The following is a 23,653-nucleotide window of genomic DNA, read 5'->3' as shown; positions in this document are numbered from 1 at the left end:
ACGTTAGCTCAACTGTCCCGTTAACGGGACACCGATCCTGTAGAGGTTAAATAGCCATCACTACCCTGCACCTTAGAGGCTGCTGCCCTATGTACATAGACATGGAATCATTGGTAACTTTAATAATGGAACACTAGTCACTTTAATAATGTTTACAAACTGTTTTACTAATTTCATATGTACTGTATTTTACTGTATTTTAGTCAATGCCACTCCGAAATTGCTCGTCCTAATATTTATATATTTCCTAATTCCATTATTTTACTTTTAGATTTGTGTGTATTGTTGTGAATTGTTAGATACTACTGCACTGTTGGAGCTAGGAACACAAGCATTTTGCTACACCCACAATAACATCTGCTAAATATATGTATGTGAGTTCGATCGGGTTCAAATCCGTGCTCTGGTTGGGCCACTCAAGGACATTCAGAGACTTGTCCCGAAGCCACTCCTGCAATGTCTTGGCTGTGTGCTTAGGGCCCAGTCTGAGGTCCTGAGCGCTCTGGAGCAGGTTTTCATCATGGATCTCTCTGTACTTTGCTTCGTTCGTCTTTGCCTCGATCCTGACTAGTCTCCCAGTCCCTGCCTCTGAAAAACATCCCCACAGCATGATGCTGCCACCTCCATGCTTCACTGTAGGGATGGTGCCAAGTTTCCTCCAAACGTGATGCTTGGCTTTCAGGCCAAAGAGTTGAATCTTGGTTTCATCCGACCAGATAATCTTGTTTCACATGGTCTGAGAGTCTTTAGGTGCCTTTTGGCAAACTCCAAGTGGGCTGTCATGTGCCTTTTACTGAGGAGTAGCTTCCGTCTGGCCACTCTACCATAAAGGCCTGATTGGTGGAGTGCTGCAGAGATGGTTGTCCTTCTGGAAGGTTCTCCCATCTCCACAGAGGAACTCTAGAGCTCTGTCAGAGTGATCATCAGGTTCTTGGGCACCTCCCTGACCACGGCACTTCTCCCCCGATTGCTCAGTTTGGCTGGGCGGCCAGCTCTAGGAAGAGTCTTGGTGGTTCAAAACTTCTTCCATTAAAAAATTATGGAGGCCACTGTGTTCTTGGGGACCTTCAATGCTGCAGAAATGTTTTGGTACCCTTCCCCAGATCTGTGCCTCGACACAATCCTGTCTCGGAGTTCTATGGACAATTCCTTCGATCTAATGGCTTGGTTTTTGCTCTAACGTGTACTGTCAACTGTGGGACCTTATATAGACAGGTGTGTGACTTTACAAATCATGTCCAATGAATTGAATTTACCACCGGTGGACTCCAATCAAGTTGTAGATGTACCTGAGCTCAATTTCGAGTCTCATAGGAAAGGGTTTGAATACTTATGTAAATAAGGTATTTCTGTTTCTTATTTTTAATAAATTAGCACAAATTTCTAAAAACCTGCTTTCACTTTGTCATTATGGGGTATTGTGTGTAGTTTGCTGAGGATTTTGTTTTATTTAATCAATTTTAGAATAAGGCTGTAACGTAACAAAATGTGGAAAAAGTCAAGGGGACTGAATACTTTCCGAAAGCACTGTACATATTTAGGCATAACCATTACTATGGATCAAAAGGCTTCCTGAATTTTGTCCATGTTGTAAAACAAACCCAAGAAGAACCTAAATCAACGGCTACAGTGGGACTTATCTACATTTGTTTTTGCCACATTTTTTCTATTACAGACACCTTACATTTCAATGTTATTATGTGAGCTAAACATGCTAAAGTATACTTTTTTTTAAAGTACTAAAGTTACTGTCCCCCACTACACCCAAAAAATACTTAAATACATGTCATTTTGTCCTTGAAACATTTAATTGAAATAGTGTATAATTCCATTCAATTCCTATTGACGACTGCACCTTCTGGGGAGTGACAATATGGCCGAACGGTGGCTTCAAAGCCTCTCATTGGCCAATACATAGCATCAGCAATCCAGGGTTTATATACACTACCGGTCAAAAGTTTTAGAACACCTACTCATTCAAGGGTTTTTCTTTATTTGTACTATTTTCTACATTGTAGAATAATAGTGAAGACATCAAAACTATGAAATAACACATATGGAATCATGTGGTAACAAATAAAAATATATTTGAGATTCTTCAAATAGCCACCCTTTGCCGTGATGACAGCCTTGCACACTCTTGGCATTCTCTCAACCAGCTTCACCTGGAATGCTTTTCCAACAGTCTTGAAGGAGTTCCCACATATGCTGAGCACTTGTTGGCTGCTTTTCCTTCACTCTGCGGTCCGACTCATCCCAAACCATCTCAATTTGTTTGAGCTCGGGGGATTGTGGAGGCCAGGTCATCTGATGCAGCACTCCATCACTCTCCTTCTTGGTTAAATAGCCGAGTGTCTAGGGTTGGAGGAAAGGAAACAGAAAAGGAAACAAAGAAGTAGACCTGGAGGGGGGTTGCAGTGAGATTAGTAGGTGAACAGCCTCTAGTAAAGATGAGGTCAAGCGTATTGCCTGCCTTGTGAGATGGAGGGGAAAGGGTGAGGTCAAAAGATGCAAGGAGGGGAAAGAGAGAGTTGGAAAGAAATGAATCAAATGAAGACATCAGGAGGTTGAAGTCGCCAAGTACGACGATCGGTGAGCCATCGTCAGGAAATTAGCTTATCAAGGTGTCAAGCTCATTGAGGAACTCTCCAAGGGCACCTGGTGGGCGATAGATGACAACAATGTTAAGCTTGAGTGGACAAGTGATAGTGACAGCATGGAATTCAAATAAGGAGATGTGGTTCAAATTTGTAAAGTGGTTATCCCACTGGCTATAGGGTGAACGCACCAATTTGTGAGTCGCTCTGGATAAGAGTGTCTGCTAAATGACGTAAATGTGCCCTTGAGCAAGGCACTTAACCCTAATTGCTCATGTAAGTCGCTCTGGATAAGAGCGTCTGCTAAATGACTAAAATTTAAAATTTAAATGTAGATGGATAGGTGAGAGAGGGAGAAAATAGAAAATCTTCAGTTAGGAGAAATGAGTAGCGGCCAGCACTTTTTCTCTCATATAGTAGCGGCCAGCTTTTTCTGTTGTCTGGTGTTGAGAGTCGCCATCATCCCACAGTTGAATTGTGGATGGTCAAATTCTAGCTGCTGGAGCGTAATACACCTGCTAGTTATTTCTTGTCACACAATGAATGTTCCACACCTTAATATGAAGTTTTAGGAAGTAAGTCTGTTAATTCATAGTAATTTGGAAAAGAAACCCAAGAAAAGGCCACACATTTCAATGCATGTCACCGGAACCGGTATTTGTATTATGAGCATGCTGAAATGTGATCTTCTGAATCAAGGGATCAAAATATTAAGAAAAATCGATGATTCGGACAGCATTCTGATAACATTTTTGGTCATATTTTCAAAGACATCATTAAATAACATTTTATTGTGCTTTATTGTGGTTCCCATACTTTTTCACTCAGGCCCCTCCAGCATTAGGAAACATGCCCCCCACCCCCTCTCTAAGGTATGCAATGACTGACATGACAAGAGGAAAACTGATTATGCACTACCCAATTTCGAAATTGCATCTTATGCATTCTACTATTACAACTTTGAAGATTAAGTTGAAAGCCGGACTGAGTTCCTTTTTTTGGGGGGGGGGGGGGGGCCCACGCCCCCTCTGCCGACCACTCACCGGCGCACCCCTCAGTTTGGGAAACACTGCCCTAGAGTATACAAGGTTAAATCTGCAATGTCACTATAGCTAAACATCTTTTACTTGCTTTTTGACCTTATAACTTGCAGATATTAAATGTCTAGACCCAAGCTATAGGCTTTTGTAGCAATGAGCAAAAGACAGTATAGCGCCAAACCTACCCATTTGAATCATGATTTCTATAATGTTTTAATTACAGTTGAAGTCGGAAGTTTACATACAGTTAGGTTGGAGTCATTAAAACTTGTTTTTCAACCACTCCACACATTTCTTGTTAACAAACTATAGTTTGGTCGGTTAGGACATCTACTTTGTGCATGACACAAGTAATGTTTCCAACAATTGTTTACAGACAGATTATTGCACTGTATTATTTCAGGTACAAAAGTATCTATATCCACAGTAAAACGAGTCCTATATCGACATAACCTGAAAGGCCGCTCAGCAAGGAAGAAGCCACTGCTCCAAAACCGCCATTAAAAAGCCAGACTACGGTTTGCAACTGCACATGGGGACAAAGATCGTACTTCTTGGAGAAATGTCCTCTGGTCTGATGAAACAAAAATAGAACTGTTTGTCCATAATGACCATCGTTATGTTTGGAGGAAAAAGGAGGAGCTTGCAAGCCGAAGAACACTATCCCAACCGTGAAGCACGGGGGTGGCAGCATAATGCTGTGGGGGTGCTTTGCTGCAGGAGGAACTGGTGCGCTTCACAAAATAGATGGCATCATGAGGAAGGAATATTATGTGGATATATTGAAGCAACATCTCAAGACATCAGTCAGGAAGTTAAAGTTTGGTCGCAAATGGGTCTTCCAAATGGACAATGACCCCAAGCATACTTCCAAAGTTGTGGCAAAATGGCTTAAGGACAACAAAGTCAAGGTATTGGAGTGGCCATCACAAAGCCCTGACCTAAATCCTATAGAACATTTGTGGGCAGAACTGAAAAAGCGTGTGCGAGCAAAGAGGCCTACAAACCTGACTCAGTTACACCAGCTCTGTCAGGAGGAATGGGCCAAAATTCACCCAACTTTTTGTGGGAAGCTTGTGGAAGGCTACCTGAAACGTTTGCCCCAAGTTAAACAATTTAAAGGCAATGCTACCAAATACTAATTGAGTGTATGTAAACTTCTGACCCACTAGGAATGTGATGAAAGAAATAAAAGCTGAAATAAATAAATCTCTCTACTATTATTCTGACATTTCACATTCTTAAAAAAAAGTGGTGATCCTAACTGACCGAAGACAGGACATTTCTACTAGGATTAAACGTCAGGAATTGTGCAAAACTGAGTTTAAATGTATTTGGCTAAGGTGTATGTAAACTTACGACTTCAACTGTATATGTCTGGACTTTTCAATGTATGTTTTACCATTTGTATCATGTTAAATTTTAGCCACTATCGGTAGCCACCGTCAGTTATACCAACATACATTTATAACTGTCACTTTAGTGTTATTTTCCTTACATTTTGCATCATTCCATTATATCGTTAGTTTACCTTTCTTTCCTCTGTCACATTTGTGTGGGTTTTCCTGAGGATCACTAGCAATAGTGGATCATATTAGGCTAACATAACATACGTTGTGCAATAATTTTAAACCTATTTGAATCATAATGGAACGCAGACCATACAGAGCAGTTTAAACCTGGAGCCTGGCACACGGTTCATGGCGACTGGACCGGTGTCATCACAGTTCCATGATTAGTGAGTATTATTTGGGTAGATTTATAAGACTACTGGTCAACCCCTATTGTACACTTTTCTCACTTTCCAATATTTCATGGATTCAACAATTGACTATGGCAACTTTCAGGATGAGTCAAACCACTGTATTTTTTATTCACCAATATATTTAATTTGTAAAGGCTCTTCAAACCAGTTTTTTATTATTATTCATAAATACTTTCCAAACCCTAAATAATATACAAGATCAGAGTATTTTCTAATCTAATAATTGATGCTGAAAAGAGATGAATATGTGTATATTTAGATGGTTTTCTTTCATTCATCCCTATTCTGAACACGTTCTCTCAATATATATTCTAGTGAGTCTGTAGAGAAAATTATAATTAAAGGTACACTGTATTTAAAGGGATAAATGTACTGAGAATCCTATTGAATGAAAACTCCATGAGAAAATCTGTGGGAGGGTTTTCAGTGATTGAATTCAATTCATTCATTGCGCTTAAGGGAGCCTCACCTGCATACGGTAAGTCTGAATACCAACTACTGAGACGTGCTTCAATCAAAACGCTTAAAAAAAGGAATAGATTTCCTAAGTCTGAATCGGGCCCTATGTACCTATTATTTGTGGAGATATGGCCATGTGACTCCTGTCCAATATGGCCCCATGCAGCTGGTTGGCAGCCATATTGGAAATAGCCAATGGGCCAAATCTGCGATGGCACTATAGCTAAAAATACTTCTTTAGTCATGCCCTAGCTGTGTGTGAAATTTGGTGGCTTTATCATGAAGTCCACAATTTTGGGGCTTAGCTGCTTGCCTATTCTTAGGCTATGCAACTGAAAAGTACACACTCATTCTGGTTAGGAACTTTGCATACAGAAAACATGACTTTCTGCCAACCAGTGTTATTTCATTCACAATGCTTTTGATAAACACAGAGGTCATCTTAAGATAAGCTAGTAAGACTTGGGAGTTTACAACATTCAAACATAAAAACACACAAAACAGGGCACAGGACAAAATACAAAACACAGTCCCAAGCTGGAAGACTCACGCCTGCTCTCCTGTTATGGGATCCAGCACCACTCTGTCAGTCAGCTGGTGATGAGGTTGCCTGGGGAATGGAGGGATTGAAGAATGGGCAGAAGAGAGAATCTCTTCTACTTTACTGCCTGTATTTATGATGTATTTTTATGTAACACTGTATTCAGTATTGTACTGTAATCTCCCTGCCAAAGCACAAACTGGAAAAGCTGTTGATAAATCTTTCAAAGATAATAAAAAATAACAGAAACAAAACCACAATGTATCTTTTGTTTATTCTCTTCCCCTGTAAGAAAATAAACTTGAGTTGATATAATTTTTTCACTCAAACAATTGAATATAAAACGAAGCTCTGGCTATGAACTCTCAGGGCCATAATAGGGTCCCAGTTTCCATCAGCAGTTATGTGATTCACTTTGGTCAGCATGCACCCTGACTCTGGAGGAGCGGTACCTCCTGTAGGCCACCATCAGGGCAGCCAGGAGACAGACAGCAGCACTGACCCCCAGGACTGCAGCCACAGTACGGGTCTGTACTGACCCCTGGCACAGGAGAAGGAGGGGCCGGGTCAAAGGTCAGGCTCGTGTCAGGGTTTGAGTTCTGATGTAACAAGGAATCACAGAGGGAGATAAATTATAATAGATGTAATTCAATTCACAATGGAGCAGCATTATATATCTATGTTTTTTTCTGATGATTTAACCTTTATTTATCCAGTACGATTCCCATTGAACTCGATGGTGCAGCTGTAGAAATTTCTGAGGATCTGAGGGCCCATGCCAAATCTTTTCAGCCAATGAGGGGGAAGAGGTGCTGCTGTGCCCTCTTCACGACTGTGCGGGTGTGTGTGGACCATGTTAAATCCTTAGTGATGAGGACGCCAAGGAACTTGAAGCTCTCTCAGGGAGTACAGGGACTAAGCACACACCCCTGAGGGGCCCCCGTGTTGAGGGTCACCGTGGCGAGATGTTGTTGCCTACATACAGCACCTGGGGCCGGCCTGTCAGGAAGTCCAAGATCCAGTTGCAGAGGGAGGTGTTCAGTTCCAGGGTCTCTAGCTTGGTGATGAGCTTGGAGGGGACTATGGTGTTGAATGCTGAGCTGTAGACTATGAACAGCATTCTCACATAGTTATTTCCCCTCTTGTCCAGGTGAGAGAGGGCAGTGTAAAGTGCAATTGAGATTGCGCCATCTGTGGATCTGTTGGGGCGTTATGAGAATTGGAGTGGGTCCAGAGTGTCTGGGATGATGATGTTGATGTATATCATGACCAGCCTTTCAAAGCACTTCATAATTACAGATGTGAGGGCTACAGGGTGATAGTCATTTAGGCAGGTTACCTTGGAGCTCTGGTCTGCGCATGCTTTGAGAACGGGCCCTGGTATTCCATCTGTGTGATTTTTAACCTGTTTAAATGTTTTGTTCACATCGGCCACGGAGAGAGAGATCACACAGTCATCCAGAAAAAACAGGGTCTTTCACGCAAGATACAGTGTTGTATTTCTTGAAGTGAGAATAAAGGCTTTTAGCTGGTTTGGGAGATCTGCATTACTGGGCAACTCACGGCTGGGTTTCCCTTTTGTAATCCATTATCGTCTGCAAGCCCTGCCACATGCGACGAGTGTCGGAGCCGGTGTAATAGGATTCCACCTTCCTACTATATTGTCCTTTTGAATGTTTGATGTCTAGTCGGAGGTCGTTGCAGGCTTTCTTGTATGCGTCCATGTCCATGTCCTGTTCCTTGTAAGCAGTAGCTCTAGCCTTTAGCCTAGCGCGGATATTGCCTGTAATCTATGATTTTTGGTTTGGATACGTTCGTATAGCATCGTCTGTGCACTTATTGATGAAGCCTGTGACTGTTGTGGTAAACTCCTCAATGCTATCGGATGAATCCCGTAACATATTCCATTCTGTACTAGCAAAACAGTCTTGTAGCCTCGCGTCTGCTTCATCCGACCACTTCCGTATTGAGCGCATCACCGGTACTTCCTGTTTGAGCTTTTCTTTGTAAGCAGGAAGCAGGACCATGGAGTCACGTGGTCAGAATTGCCTAAGGGAGGAAGAGGGAGGGCGTTGTACGAGTTTCTGTGGGTAGAATAAAAGTGGTCTAGAGTTTTAGCTCCTCTAGTGGAGCAGGAGACGTGTTGGTAGAAGTGAGGTAGGATGGTTTTAATCTCCCCACGTTAAATTCTCTGCCCACCAGAAACACTGCCGCTGGGTGAGCAGTTTCTTGTTTGTTTATGGCCCCATACAGTTCGTTGAGTGCCAGAGTTGTGTTGGCTTGTGGGGGTATGTAGACAGCCGTGATAATTACAGATAAGTCTCTAGGTAGATGAAAGTGTCTGCAGCTTACCATGAGGTATTCTATATCAGGTGAGCAAACGCTAGAGATTTCCTTCACACAGGAAGCAGCACACCTGTTGTTATTTATGAAAAACACACCCCTCCTCCTTTAGATTTGCCCGAAGCCTTCGTCCGATCTTGCCACTGCATGGAGAATCCACTAAAGTACTATGTGTATAGTGTCATCATCTAGCCACGTCTCTGTAAGACATGTGACTCTCGAACAAAGCTCATCCATCTTATTCTGAAGTGACTGGACAATTTGCAACAGAAAGGAGGGGAGCGCCATTGGGTTTTCTCATTGCTTCAATTTCACCAGGACTGCAGCTCGTCTACTGCGTCTACACCTGCAGCGTTTTGGTAGCCAATGGAACAAAGGAATAGGGTCCGGTATGAACAGGGCAACAGCTGAGTTGGAGTTTAATTTGTATTTTAAGTCGAAATCGTGGTTAGTAACTGTTGATTTGATATCCTGAAGTGCTTGGGGTCATATTTGATAATAGTATGAACTTTCTGTACAAAAGAAATAAAGATGAACACAAAAAAATTAACTAAATAGCAAAGTTTCCCATGTAGTGAAATGTCAACTTCTCAAGCTGTATAAAGATACTCTGAGCATACATTTACATTTTAGTCATTTAGCAGACGCTCTTATCCAGAGCAACTTACAGTTAGTGAATACATATTTTTTTATACTGGCCCCCCGTGGGAATTGAACCCACAACCCTGGCGTTGCAAACGCCATGCTCTATCAACTGAGATACATCCCTGCCGGCCATTCCCTCCCCTACCCTGGACAAATTGTGCACCGCCCATGAGTCTCCCGGTCGCGGCCAGCTGCGACAGAGCCTGGATTCGAACCAGGATCTCTAGTGGCACAGTTAGCACTGCGATGCAGTGCCTTAGACCACTGCGCCACTCAGGAGCCCCATACCCATAATGTTGTACAGCTACTTTATTTCAAAAATCAGAGTTTCAAAATAGGTTTTATTTTGAGTTTAAACACTTTTCCTGTCCGTTGACCACAATAACCTTTCGGAGGAATCACCTAAGTATTGAATTATTCCCTCCATATGAACATTGCACAGATAAACCACAAGGTTAAGCTGTAATAAATTATTAAATTGAAAAATTCAACCTGGGAAGCCTGTTTCAGTTACAAAATCAGGTGTAGATTTAAGAGGGTCTTCTTACCAGAAACAGCAGAACCACGACCAGGAACAGCGACATCGTCCACTCTTGTTATCTCTACCTGGGATAAATGGATAGATTCTGATCCTGAAGGCTGACAACAATACAGCAAAGGCATAAAACTGTGTATCCGGGCAGCTGCTATAGGTAGCCATACCGACCTAAGGAGAACACGTTTTCATTCTGTATTCATTCATCTCTTTAGTCATGCGCATACCCCCAACATCTCCTTGAGCGGGCAATAATTGCTAATGGTTTGCTAGGGTGTGCACTATTGAATACACCCAGAACAAACATTGTACATGGTAAGCCTAAAAGAATGGGCATTTTTTAAAGTACCAAGTGATAAAGCACATTTGAAGTCACCTGTTCAAGGAGACGTTGGCGTTATTTGTATGACTAAAGAGATATAATGAATGCAAAATGCAAACGTGTTCTCTTTAGTCGATATGGCTACTGATACAGACTAGGCAGAATGGGCTTGTAGCCTAAAACTAAAAACGATATGTCTAATGACATTGGAACATTACAAACTTTAAACAAGACCACTGAATAAAACTGGGTACTGGGCCCGCTTTATTTTAAGTGCATCGTATGAAGGCTTCATAAAGCACTACATAGATGCTTCACAAATGATATATAACTGTATATCATGCTCTATAAAGATATATAATGTGGCATAACTGTATGACATAACCATTCATTTATTTGTTCACATTGATTAATCCTTTCTAGAGCATGAAATATGGTTATAGATTATTTGTGGCCCATATGATTGCTTTATGAAGCCTTAGCCTTCATAAGATGCACTTCAAATAAAGCGGGATCTAAAACAGAATATAATCTATTCCAAGCGTACCTGTTTTATTGCTGAATGATAGCCTAGATTTAAGCAGAATAGCTGGCTAGTGAAGCTGTTAGTTGCCATTGTTGATGTCACTTTCCCAGAGATCTAACTTCAACTGGCAGTTAGCTTTAAGAGACTTAGCGTCCCCGATGGGACGTAACAGACTCCGTCATATGTTCAATTCCTCTTCTATACTTGACAATTCCTCTTCTAAACTTTACAATCCCTTTTCTACACTCTTCAATCCCTCTTCTACACCCTTCAATTCCTCTTCTACACTCTTCAATTCCTCTTCTACACTCTTCAATTCCTCTTCTACACTCTTCAATTCCTCTTCTACACTCTTCAATTCCTCTTCTACACTCTTCAATTCCTTTTCTATACCCTTCATTGTCTCTTCTATGCTCTTCAAGTCCTCCTCTGTGCTTTTCAATCCCTCTTCTATACATTTCCATTTATTTTGTATTCTTTTCCATTTCTCTTCTACACTCTTCAATTCTGTTTGTTCTCTTTGCTTCCTCTTCTATTATGTTAATTGTCTCTCTTATTGCCATTCATTGTTGAGGATTGTTATCAATGCCTCTTCCATTGTTGTCTACCCATGTCTTGAATTCCACATATATTCTTTCCAATTGCAATGCTATTCTCTGTGATTCCACATTGATTATTTTCTTCATTTTCTTCCATTCCTCTTTTATTATCCTCAATTCTTCTTCTATCTTCCATACACTTTTAATTCCTCCTCTTTTTTCTTCTCCCTCTTCTTTGGTTGATCCGGAGCACGTGCTTAGAATTACAGAGGGAAATGCATACATAAGTTTGACTGTAATTGGTCAAAAAGAGTTCAGATGAAGGAAGCATAGTTCAGTTTAGCCAAGCAGAAGGAACATTTAGGGCCACAAATCTAGATGGATTTAACAGGAGCTGTTGAAGACAGGATAATTGAAGACATATAGGAGGATCCTTTAAGATAAGTGATGTTACTGTAAGGGCTGACTGTATGACAGGTATTTCAAAAAGTAAAACAGAGCTAAAGGTCCAATGTTGCCGAAGAACACCATCCACCAGCACGGGGGTGGCAGCATCATGCTGTGTGGGTGCTTTGCTACAGGAGGGACTGGTGCACTTCACAAAATAGATGGCATCATGAGGAAGGAAAATAATGTGGATATATTGAAGCAACATCTCAAGACATCAGTCAGGAAGTTAAAGCTTGTTCACAAATGGGTCTTCCAAATGGACAATGACCCCAAGCATACTTCCAAAGTTGTGGCAAAATGGCTTAAGGACAACAAAGTCAAGGTATTGGAGTGGCCATCACAAAGCCCTGATCTCAATCCTATAGAAAATGTGTGGGCAGAACTGAAAAAGCGTGTGCGAGCAAGGAGGCCTACAAACCTGACTCAGTTACACCAGCTCTGTCAGGAGGAATGGGACAAAATTCACCCAACTTTTTGTGGGAAGCTTGTGGTAGGCTACCCGAAACGTTTGACCCAAGTTAAACAATTTAAAGGCAATGCTACCAAATACTAATTGAATGTATGTAAACTTCTGACCCACTGGGAATGTGATGAAAGAAAGAAAAGCTGAAATAAATAATTCTCTCTACTATTATTCTGACATTTCACATTCTTAAAATAAAGTGGTGATCCTAACTGACCTAAGACAGGGAATTTTTACTAGGATTAAATGTCAGGAATTGTGAGAAACTGAGTTTAAATATATTTGGCTAAGGTGTATGTAAACTTCCTACTTCAACTGTAAGGTCCCACAGTTGACAGTGCATGTCAGAGCAAAAACCAAGCCATGAGGTGGAAGGAATTGTCCGTAGAGCTCCGAGACAGGATTGTGTCGAGGCACAGATCTGGGGAAGGGTACCAAAAAAGTTTGCAGCATTGAATGTCCCCAAGAACACAGGGGCCTCCATCATTCTTAAATGGAAGAAGTTTGGAACTACCAAGACTCTTGCTAGAGCTGGCCGCTCGGCCAAACTGAGCAATCGGGGGAGAAGGGCCTTGGTCAGGGAGGTGACCAAGAACCCGATGGTCACAGAGCTCTAGAGTTCCTCTGTGGAGATGGGAGAACCTTCCAGAAGGACAACCATCTCTGCAGCACTCCACCAATCAGGCCTTTATGGTAGAGTGGCCAGACGGAAGCCACTCCTCAGTAAAAGGCACATGACAGCCCGCTTGGCATTTGCCAAAATGCTCTTAAAGACTCTCAGACCATGAGTAACATGATTCTATGGTCTGATGAAACCAAGATTGAACTCTTTGGCCTGAAGCCAAGCGCCACGTCTGGAGGAAACCTGGCACCATCCCTATGGTGAAGCATGGTGATGTTAGCATCATGCGGTGGGGATGTTTTTCAGCGGCAGGGACTGGGAGACTAGTCAGCATCTAGGGAAAGATGAACGGAGCAAAGTACAGAGAGATCATTGATGAAAACCTGCTCCAGAGCGCTCAGGACCTCAGACTGGGGCGAAAGTTCACCTTCCAACAGGACAACGACCCTAAGTACACAGCCAAGACAACGCAGGAGGGGCTTCGGGACAAGTCTCTGAATGTCCTTGAGTGGCCCAGCCAGAGCCCGGACTTTAACCCAATCGAACATCTCTGGAGAGACCTGAAAATAGCTGTGCGGCGACGCTCCCCTGACAGAGTTCGAGAGGATCTGCAGAGAAGAATGGGAGAAACTCCACAAATACAGGTGTGCCAAGCTTGTAGCGTCATACCCAAGAAGACTCTAGGCTGTAAACGTTGCCAAAGGTGCTTCAACAAAGTACTGAGTGAAGGGTCTGAATACTTATGGAAATGTGATATTTCAGTTTTAATCCATTTTAGAATAAGGCTGCAACGTAACAAAATATGGAAAAAGTCATGCGGTCTGAATACTTTCCGAATGCACTGTATATCGTGCATTATAGGGAAATAATGCACACTCTAGAATGCTTCAAGTCAATCAGAAACGAGTCTTCAACAATGCCACGGTATAAATTAAAACATCTGGTCTGATTACTTTGATAGACTACTATGTCAACCTTATTACTTTGGAGTGTGGGGCAATTAGGTCACATATTTAATCACAAATTACTACAGTCAGACTACCACCACAGAATATGTCAACTGTAATAATAGAGTACAGAAGACAAGGAGGCATAAGTGGGAAGTCTGGACGACAGCAGGATGTTCATGAAGTCCTCCCTGGGCTGAAGGGAGATACTGTAAGTGGGAAGAGGCCGGAGAAGGGCACCCCTTCCCTCTGAGCACTTCTGCCCCCAGGGGGACACACATACATCTGAGTTTCATGAAAATGTAGTTCTGCTTTCACAACACACTGCATTCTCCTCCAGGCAGTCTCAACTTCCCTGAAAATCTCTGCAGCAGTCGCCGTTAAACGTTCATTTACAAATAAACAACTGTAGTATAGACATTTTTGGTTGAATGAGAGTTGTTTAGCCTATTCAGTTCAGTCAGTATATCTTTCTTTACTCCATACAAAGAATGTTTGAAATCATTTCTACTTCCGTTTTCTAGTCAAGGAATTTTAGAAAGTTCCTAGGTTCTAGTGTGTGGCGAGCACAGAATTGCACATCAGCGGCGCCAGCTGGATGGGGGGTTTACTATTGTGCAAGGCAGCCTACAGACCAGTACTTAAGGTAAACGATAACTACATGTAGATAAACAGTGGTAGGTTAGTTTAGTTGGTTGGATTGAGTCTTGTGTGCTCCCCCATTGTTATAATTAGAAAGTTCTGAAAAGTTCCATGGCAGTTAATTCAACACTGGGATGTTAGCTAAATTAGGTGATGCGGTTACTAAAACAGCTGTAACTCTTGATTGGTAGTAGATCATTCTGTTTCTGATTCCATATTTAAATGGCAGAAAAGTAGACCAAGATAAGGGAAAGTGGGATATCTAGTCAGTTGCACAACTGAATATATTCAACCAAAATGTTTCTTCCACATTTAACCCAACCCCTCTGAATCAGAGAGGTGCAGGGGGCTGCCTTAATCGACTTCCACGGCACCCAGAGAGCAGTTGTTGTTGGGGGTTAACTGCCTTGCTCAAGGGCAGAAATGCAGATTCTTCCACCTTGCCGGCTCAGGGGATTTGAAACAGCAACCTTTCAGTTACTGGCCCACCACTCTTAACCGCTAGGCTACCTACACCCTTTTTCATACTTTATACGTTTTTGTCTAAAGTTCTGGGAAAGTGGTCAAAATGTCAGTTGTTTGTACAAAGTTTTTTTTGTTAATGCGGTTACTGAAACAACTGTACCGTTTGATTGGTTTGAGATATTTTTTTTCTATTTCAGATTTGAATAGCGGAGAAATAGGCAAAGATTTCATCCCCTTCAACTTTTTGTCTAACTTGTTGGGAAACTGGTAAAAATGTCTGTAGTTTATTAAAAGTTAGAGAAAATGTTGTTGATGCGGTAACTTAAACAGCGGTAATGTTTGACCGGTACCAGATAATTCTGTTCTGATTTCAGATTTGAATAGCAGGGAAGTAGACCAATGATGTCATACCTTCTAACTTTATGTCGAACTTCTTGGGAAAGTGGTCAAAGTAGCTGATTTGTGTCAAAAGTTGCATTGTTTTCAGTGAATAGAATAGAATGTTGGAAGTCATGATGTCACAATTGGCCCTTTAGAATGTTGAGGAAATCCCATGAGTGGATGGAGGACAAAAAGGACAAAAAGTTTAATTGTTTAAAAGACATCAAAAAGTTGTATGCAAGCAACTTAATCTAGATAACGTTTTCAAGTTTGAATGGTGTTTCTAGCTTAAATGGTGTAAGAAGAGTAGCGTGCTAAAGGATTATGATAATAATAATAATAATAATAATAATAATAATAATAATAATAATAATAATAATAATAATAAAAAGTCAGAAATAATTCGTACAATATTTAAAGTGCGGCTGCTTTCTCAAGCCATACTAATAATAATTACTTCAATCTAAATCATCCTGTCTGTTGACAAATTTGAGAGTAGAGTCTCCCGGGTCCTATCTCTTCTCGGCCTCCATTTTGTTGCTCTCTGTCTTCTCTCTGTCTTTCGGTTACTGCCTCACACACAGGACGGACTGTGAGATATGACTAAGGGAGGCAGGCAGGAATCTCTTTCCACATACAGTAGCATTTACAAGAAGTCACATGATAACAAGGAAATAAATAAATACTGGTTCATTTTATTGTTGCTGCACCCTCATATGCCATGTCTTGAAATATGCAGACAGACGGGTTAAAAGTACATTTACATTGTAATACTTCTGACAGCCAACTTTCTAACTTCACCCATAACTTTCTGACTTTATAAGATTCCCATAAGGCATGGATTATTGAGTCATTGTTAGTTTTACACTTAAGACATGACTCTGCCGTTGTGCTGTAGAATTTGTGAATTTTGTCTCTTGTATAATTTGTATAATTTTATAGACGATACTTGCAGCGTTGTAGTTCTTGACAAACTCAAACCAGTGTACCTGGCACCTACTATCATGAAAAGAGTCGGTGTTCCTAATGTTTTGTACACTCTGTATCACTCCACTGACATACCATGACTTTCCTTTCTATCTGCTTTAAGGTTAGGTCTAAATCATTTATCGTTCATGACTCATGTGATAAGGAAGTCCAATATAGGAAAACACATCTTACTGGAAATGATTTGAGCACCTGAGAAAAAAAGAGTGAAAGCATTTTCGTCTCCTCCTCTGACACACATCGAAAAGCAGTGACACTGATAGATTAATTATTAATGACTAATTATTACACCCTGAAACTGTGTATAATGTGTTAGAAATGTGTGAGTGTAGGACCAGTAAAGGCTATGGCATTGAGCCACTATTTAGCAATGTGAGTAAGAGTTAGGCCAGACAACAAAGACAACTGAGAAACTAAGATAAAGAGGCCTCCCAATTTAGGGAGGGGAGAAACTGTTATGAAAACATGGTGCAGAATATTGTGAGAACGGCAATAACTGAGTAATGCAGGGAGTAGGATATGTGTGTGTGTGTGTGTGTGTGTGTATGTATGTGTGTATGCATGTGTGTATATGTGTGTGTGTGTGAACTGAAGGTCAGTAGAGCAGTTTTAGAGTGGAAAACTACAGCCCGCCTACAGAGGGAAGGAATTTCTTTTTGTATGACGTATGAGTATAAAAGATGGACTCTGAAATTGTGATGGCAGAATTCTCAATGAATAAATATCTCTGACTATGCAGACCGGGACTCTGGCCGTTACTTAAATCCCAAAAGACTTACAACCTTTTGGGAGACGCACAGAGAAACTGAAATAGTTTGTTAAATAATTCACATAACAGACACCCACTGGCACTGACACTAATTTAGACAGATACACTTCAGCAGCAGCTCACACTTACATTCAGCACCATGGGGAAGATCTACCAGGTCGTAGTGATTGGCTTCAGGGGGGAGAAAATGGTAATCGACTTGGCCAATACAGAAGAACAAATGAACAGGGCTGGGCGATATGGCCAAAATATAATATCACGGTATTTAAAAAAAAATTTATGGTATGACTGTATTTGATGGTATTTAAAGTAATTGAATTAAAAAAGTAAAAAATGTGCTTTATGAGTAGTGCGTGACCCTAGGGTGGCAACACATACACTACCGGTTAAAAGTTTTAGAAAACCTACTCATTCAAGGGTTTTTGTTTATTTTTACTATTTTCTACATTGTGGAATAATAGTGAAACTATGAAATAACACATATGGAATCATGTAGTAACCAAAACAAGTGTTTAACAAATCAAAATATATTTGATATTTGATATTCTTCAAATAGCCATCCTTTGCCTTGATGACAGCTTTGCACACTCTTGGCATTCTCTCAACCAGCTTCATGAGGTAGTCACCTGGAATGCATTTCAATTAACAGGTGTGCCTTCTTAAAAGTTAATTTGTGGAATTTCTTTCCTTCTTAATACGTTTGAGCCAATCAGTTGTGCTGTGACAAGGTAGGGCGGTATACAGAAGATAGCCCTATTTGGTAAAAGACCAAGTCCATATTATGGCAAGAACAGCTCAAATAAGAAAAGAGAAACGACAGTCCATCATTACTTTAAGACATAAAGGTCAGTCAAGTTCATTAGAGTTACCAGCCTCAGAAATTGCAGCCCAAATAAATGCTTCACAGAGTTCAAGTAACAGACACATCTCAATATCAACTGTTCAGAGGAGACTGTGTGAATCAGGCCTTAATGGTCGAATTGCTGAAAACCCCCCACTACTAATGGACACCAATAAGCAGAAGAGACTTGCTTGGGCCAAGAAACATGAGCAATGGACATTAGACCGGTGAAAATTTGTCCCTGTGGTCTGGAGTCCAAATTGGAGATTTTTGGTTCCAACCGCCTTGTCTTTGTGTGACGCGGTGTGGGTGAACGGATGATCTCCGCATGTGTATTTCCCACCGTAAAGCATGGAAGAGAATGTGTTATGGTGTGGGGGTGCTTTGCTGGTGACGCTGTCTGTGATTTATTTAGAATATAAGGTACACTTAACCAGCATGGCTACCACAGCATTCTGCAGCGATACGCCATCCCATCTGATTTGGTCTTAGTGGGACTATAATTTGTTTTTCAACAGGACAATGACCCAACATACCTCCAGGCTGTGTAAGGGCTATTTGACCAAGAAGGATAGTGATGGAGTGCTGCATCAGATGACCTGGCCTCCACAATCCCCCGACCTCAACCAAATTGAGATGGTTTGGGATGAGTCGGACCACGGAGTGAAGGAAAAGCAGCCAACAAGTGCTCAGCATATGTGGGAACTCCTTCAAGATTGTTGGAAAAGCATTCCAGGTGAAGCTGGTTGAGAGAATGCCAAGAGTGTGCAAAGCTGTCATCAAGGCAAAGGTGGGTATTTGAAGAATCTCAAATATAAAATATATTTTGATTTGTTTAACACTTTTTTGGTTACTACATGATTCCATATGTGTTATTTCATTGTTTTGATGTCTTTACTATTATTCTATAATGTAAAAAAATTGTAAAAAATAAAGAAAAACCCTTGAATGAGTAGGTGTTCTAAAGCTTTTGACCGGTAGTGTACACACTAAGTGATCAATTGGTCTTTAGTCCATTCTGATTGTTTTATACTATTCAATTCAACTTCAACCAAAAATAATTTTCAGCATTTTCAGAAATTTCTGCATTTCCTGCACTCATTTGAGATCATTTCCATATATGGGCAAAAAATCTAGGCCTTTTTAAGCAAATGTTGCAATTGCGATTTGACTTGTGATTTAGAGCAAAACACTTGGGTGAACTGTTGGAATCATGAAATGGAATGATTATTCAAATTCTATAGTTAGAATATAATAGTGGGCACTTTGAATACAGTGTTTGACATGACAACAAATGAAAATGCCAGGGAGTAGTTATTGTGACAGGGTCGGAACCAAAGTGTTGACACGTGTTTTCTAGGGACAGTGGTGGAAAAAGTCCCCAATTGTCATACTTGAGTAAAAGTAAAGATACCTTAATAGAAAATGACTCAAGTAAAAGTGAAAGTCACCCAGTAAAATACTACTTGAGTAAAAGTCTAAAAGTATTTGGTTTTAAATATACTTAAGTATCACAAGTAAATGTAATTGCTAAAATATACTTAAGTATCAAAAGTATAAATCATTTCAAATTCCTTATATTAAGCAAACCAGATGGCAAAATTTTCTTGTTTGTTTAAAAAAAAAATACAGATAGCCAGGGGCACACTCCAACACTCAGACATAATTTACAAACAAAGCATTTGTGTTTAGTGAGTCCGCCAGAACAGATGTAGTAGGGATGACCAGGGACTTTCTCTTTTAAGTGCGTGAATTGGACAATTTTCCTGTCCTGCTAAGCATTCAAAATGTAACGAGTACTTTTGGGTGTCAGAGAAAATGTATGGAGTACATTTTTAGTCATTTAGCAGACGCTCTTATCCAGAGCGACTTACAGTTAGTGAATACATTTTTTTTATTAATTTTTTTTATACTGGCCCCCCGTGGGAATCAAACCCACAACCCTGGCGTTGCAAACGCCATGCTCTATCAACTGAGCTACATCCCTGCCTGCCATTCCCTCCCCTACCCTGGACGACGCTGGGCCAATTGTGCGCCGCCCATGAGTCTCCCGGTCGCGGCCGGCTGCGACAGAGCCTGGATTCAAACCAGGATCTCTAGTGGCACAGTTAGCATGGCGATGCAGTGCCTTAGACCACTGCGCCACTCAGGAGTAGAAAGTACATTTATTTTCTTTAGGAATGTAGTGGTGTAAAAGTAAAAGTAGCCAAAAATATAAATAGTAAAGTAAAGTACAGATACCCCCAAAAACTACTTAAGTAGTACTTTAAAGTATTTTTACCTAAGTACTTTACACCACTCTCTAGGGGACCCTATAATTTTTGTCTACATTTGATGTTTTCTCTTAGCTACTTCATGTAGCTAACATATTCTTGCTTTGCGTATTCCTCTACAGCATCTGGTATTTTTTTTTATCACTGGTATTATCAGGTTATGTTTGCTCTGACTCTATACATTTATTAACATTAGCATTAGCGATTAGCATTAGTGATTAACATTAGCGGCTAACAAGATTTAGGCCCAACTTACTAAGACAAATTAGCTGTTTGCAGATGTAAGAAACACAAACTAATAGTGTAATTATAGAACACTAGTGGATTTATATTAAGAAGCCATGTGAAAACAGCATCGTTGTCATCAACATTGTTGCATGTGCTGCATTGACCATGCAGAGACTGAATGCAAGTGTCTCATACTCAAGGAACAACAAATGCGCTCCTTGAGTGACGGGCATGGCTAGGTATGTGTGACGTTACTGCAGGATTGTAGCGGGTTTACTAACGTGTTAGTTCTATTAGCTATGTTGACTATGACGTTACTTTAGCTTATATGGTGACAACAATGTAGACTGTGTGTAGCAGTTATGATATGGTTTGGCTTGGAAAGTTTTTTTTGCCTGGTCACAGGCTGTGCATTGAAGTCCACAAGCGAAGGGAAAAGGTGAGAGGAGGAGAGCGCATAGACGCGAGAAGGAATACAACGTGGCTGCTGTGAAAGTGAACTGTGTTTACCCATGATCAGGGGTGTATTCATTCCGCCGATTCTGTTGAAAAAAGTTTCTTAAACGGAAGCAAATGGAACAAAACTGGGATATACATAACCTGAATTTGTCCAATAGAAACTCTTGTTTGCAACTGTTGGACTAATGATTACACTCGAGATCAGCTAGATGCAGGCAAGAGTGTGCAAGGCGGTATTGAATGTGTCACTGTCTGTCGCCTCAAATGTTTCTCTCGACCTGTATGCACCTAAGTTGTAAACTTTAATTCATAGGTTAGGTTGTAGCAACCACATGATGAGTATAGGGAAAATTCGTGTCATGTAGTAGCCTAAACCTATCGCTGTTACATTGAACTGGGTGAATGGAATATGAATGACAGTCATCCAATATGCTGTAATAGAAATAAGGCCATGCTCATCCAAAAACAAATTGTCCTCCCTCATCTTAAAGACGTTAAAGGAATGTCATGTTTGTACAGCAAAAAAGTAAACTACAACTGCATTGACTGTAAACTACTACACACGACGGCACAAATAATAGTACACACGACGCCACAAATAATAGTTACAATCTACTGTGTGTTAGTAATCGTACTGTTATTGCACACTTATGAAATCCTTTGATGTGTTATTGTACCTGATTAATGAGATCTCTACCCTGACCTCTGACCTCTTTATGTAGGGGCCGATCCAGAGACCATTAGGTTGGTCTTCACTGATAAGCAGCTGGAGGACCCATGCCTGCTCTCCTCTTATGGGATCCAGCACAAGTCTCTCATTCAGATTGTGCAGAACATGCCTGGTGGTGGAGGGATTGAAGAATGGGCAGAAGACCCTCCACCAAATTCCTGCCTTTTAATTTAACAGATGCACTGTATTCACTATTGTACTGTAAACAGATTTACTATAATCTCACTGCCAAAGCACAAACTGTTAACACTGCCAAAGAACAGCTGTTGATAAACATATCTCTCAAAGATAAAGTAAAGCCTACTCCAGTCTCATTTTCAGCTAATTTATCACATGATTTACCTAACAAAAGGCACGTCTCAATAGGAGGTCCAGGTGTCCTCTGACATGACACAAGTGGAGGTGCGTGGGCTTTCCTTTTTTGTTCTCTATTGCTCCTCTATTGTTCCTCAAGCAAGGGGGAAGGCCGATGACATCAGAGGGCACTGTCAGACCAACTACTTATCTGGCCTACTCCATGAAGTTTGCACTTGTGTCTAAAAAACACTATTTTGATCAAAACATGTTTTTTTTACCCTTAAGTGTGTGTACGTTACAGTATTTATAAGAGGGATATTGTTTTTCAACAGGTAAAGTTCCAAAAATTGTTGGAGTGTGTCTTTAAAAACAACAACAACAATGTATCTTTTGTTTATTCTCTTCACCTGTCCCAAAACAATTTGAGTTTAGATGAACATTGATCTTATGAACATTTTCCACTCAAACAACTAAATATACATGGTTTTTAAGCTCTGGCGATAAACTTTCAGAGCTATAAGACTCCCAGTTTCCATCAGCAGTCATTCTAATCACATTGGGTTGAGTGCAACTGCAGGACACTGGGGGCCTTAGGGCCAGCATGCACTCGGACTCTGGAGAAGCGGTACCTCCTGTAGGTCACCATCAGGGCAGCCAGGAGACAGACAGCAGCACTGACCCCCAGGACTGCAGCCACAGCGGGGTCGGTACTGACCCCCGGTACTGTAGAGGGGTCAGTAAGTTCAGGGTCGGGTCAGGGGTCGAGTTCTGATGTAACGGAATTACTGAGGAAGAGAAATGCTAATAGGGATTTAGCAATTCATGCACAATGGAGCAGCATTATATATCAATGTTTAAAAAAAAATGTATTTAACTTTAATTTATCCAGGAAAATTCCTATTGAGGTCAGAAGACCTCTTTTACAAGAGAGACCTGGTATGTAAACCTCTTTATCCATCACATTTACCAATTGGGTATAGAACTGTGGTTGCTCTCTGATGGAGAAAGAGTGTTTACTATTTGACCCAATGGTAGACTAGCCTGGTACCAGATCTGTTTGTGTGTTTTGCCATTTCAGATCAGGGTGCCAAACAAATGGCATGTACTGTATGTATGGAATGTAGTACTAACTAACAGGAAGCTGGCTAAAGTGTGTCTTTCACGCTTATGGTAGACTTCTAAAATACTTACCCATTAACAATGTGGAATTGAGATATTGACAGTAATTTAAATTCATATTAAGATAAACTCACTTCTCAGTCGTCACTGTGCCTTTAGTAGATGCAGCTGGAGAGTGGGGGGCCTGGTTGTCGATGGAGAGACCAATGTCAGGGTAATAACACAACCTCTTGTCAGGACATGCAACTAACCCCCTGTATCCTGTCACCTGGATGAATGAATGAAGGAGAAATCATGTCAAATCGTGGTAGAATCTAATGGTCAAAATGGCAAAATGTGTATGATCAAAGTATTGTTACATCTCCAAGCACATCAAACTTAGTTCAATGGTGCCTCCAACTGGGCAGTCCATCCAGTCTGAGCCAGATACCTTTACTGGACCAATAAGCACAAGCATTAGCAACATCCCTTATTGGGACAGTGGTTAGGGTGTTTGTCATTGATGCTGGTGGACTGGGTTTGAGACCCACCAGGGAAATCACCCTACTGTTATGTTCTTAGCAATATATATATTCACGTCATTACTTGGCAGCAGTTACAACACACCTATCTAATTAAATTGAGTTTCTCCTTGAAAGATGGGAGTCTATAGGATTTTCCCTTGAGCA

General features: G+C 40.9%; 1 protein-coding gene and 1 long non-coding RNA gene across 2 annotated transcripts; one reads left to right on the top strand and one right to left on the bottom strand.

Moving 5' to 3' along the window:
- Window positions 1-6,657: 6,657 nt before the first annotated feature.
- Window positions 6,658-10,025, bottom strand: LOC311132746. The gene is made up of 2 exons (XR_014613533.1): window positions 9,939-10,025; window positions 6,658-7,001 (listed from the first exon to the last, which is right to left on the bottom strand). It is a non-coding gene; the product is annotated as an uncharacterized lncRNA (long non-coding RNA).
- A 7,152-nt stretch (window positions 10,026-17,177) lies between these two features.
- On the top strand, window positions 17,178-21,743 carry LOC311132551 (uncharacterized protein; the record flags this gene model as incomplete). Its single annotated transcript, XM_084165813.1, has 2 exons — window positions 17,178-17,280; window positions 21,562-21,743. 2 exons carry the CDS (start codon window positions 17,178-17,180, stop codon window positions 21,741-21,743), a joined length of 285 nt encoding a protein of 94 aa, XP_084021939.1.
- Window positions 21,744-23,653: the final 1,910 nt, after the last annotated feature.

This window comes from Coregonus lavaretus (assembly GCF_964263955.1).
Source record: "Coregonus lavaretus genome assembly, chromosome: 7".
NCBI classification, from domain to species: Eukaryota; Metazoa; Chordata; class Actinopteri; order Salmoniformes; family Salmonidae; genus Coregonus; species Coregonus lavaretus.
The sequence above is the reverse complement of the archived record's forward strand: the minus strand, read 5'-3'. Positions and strand labels throughout refer to the sequence as shown.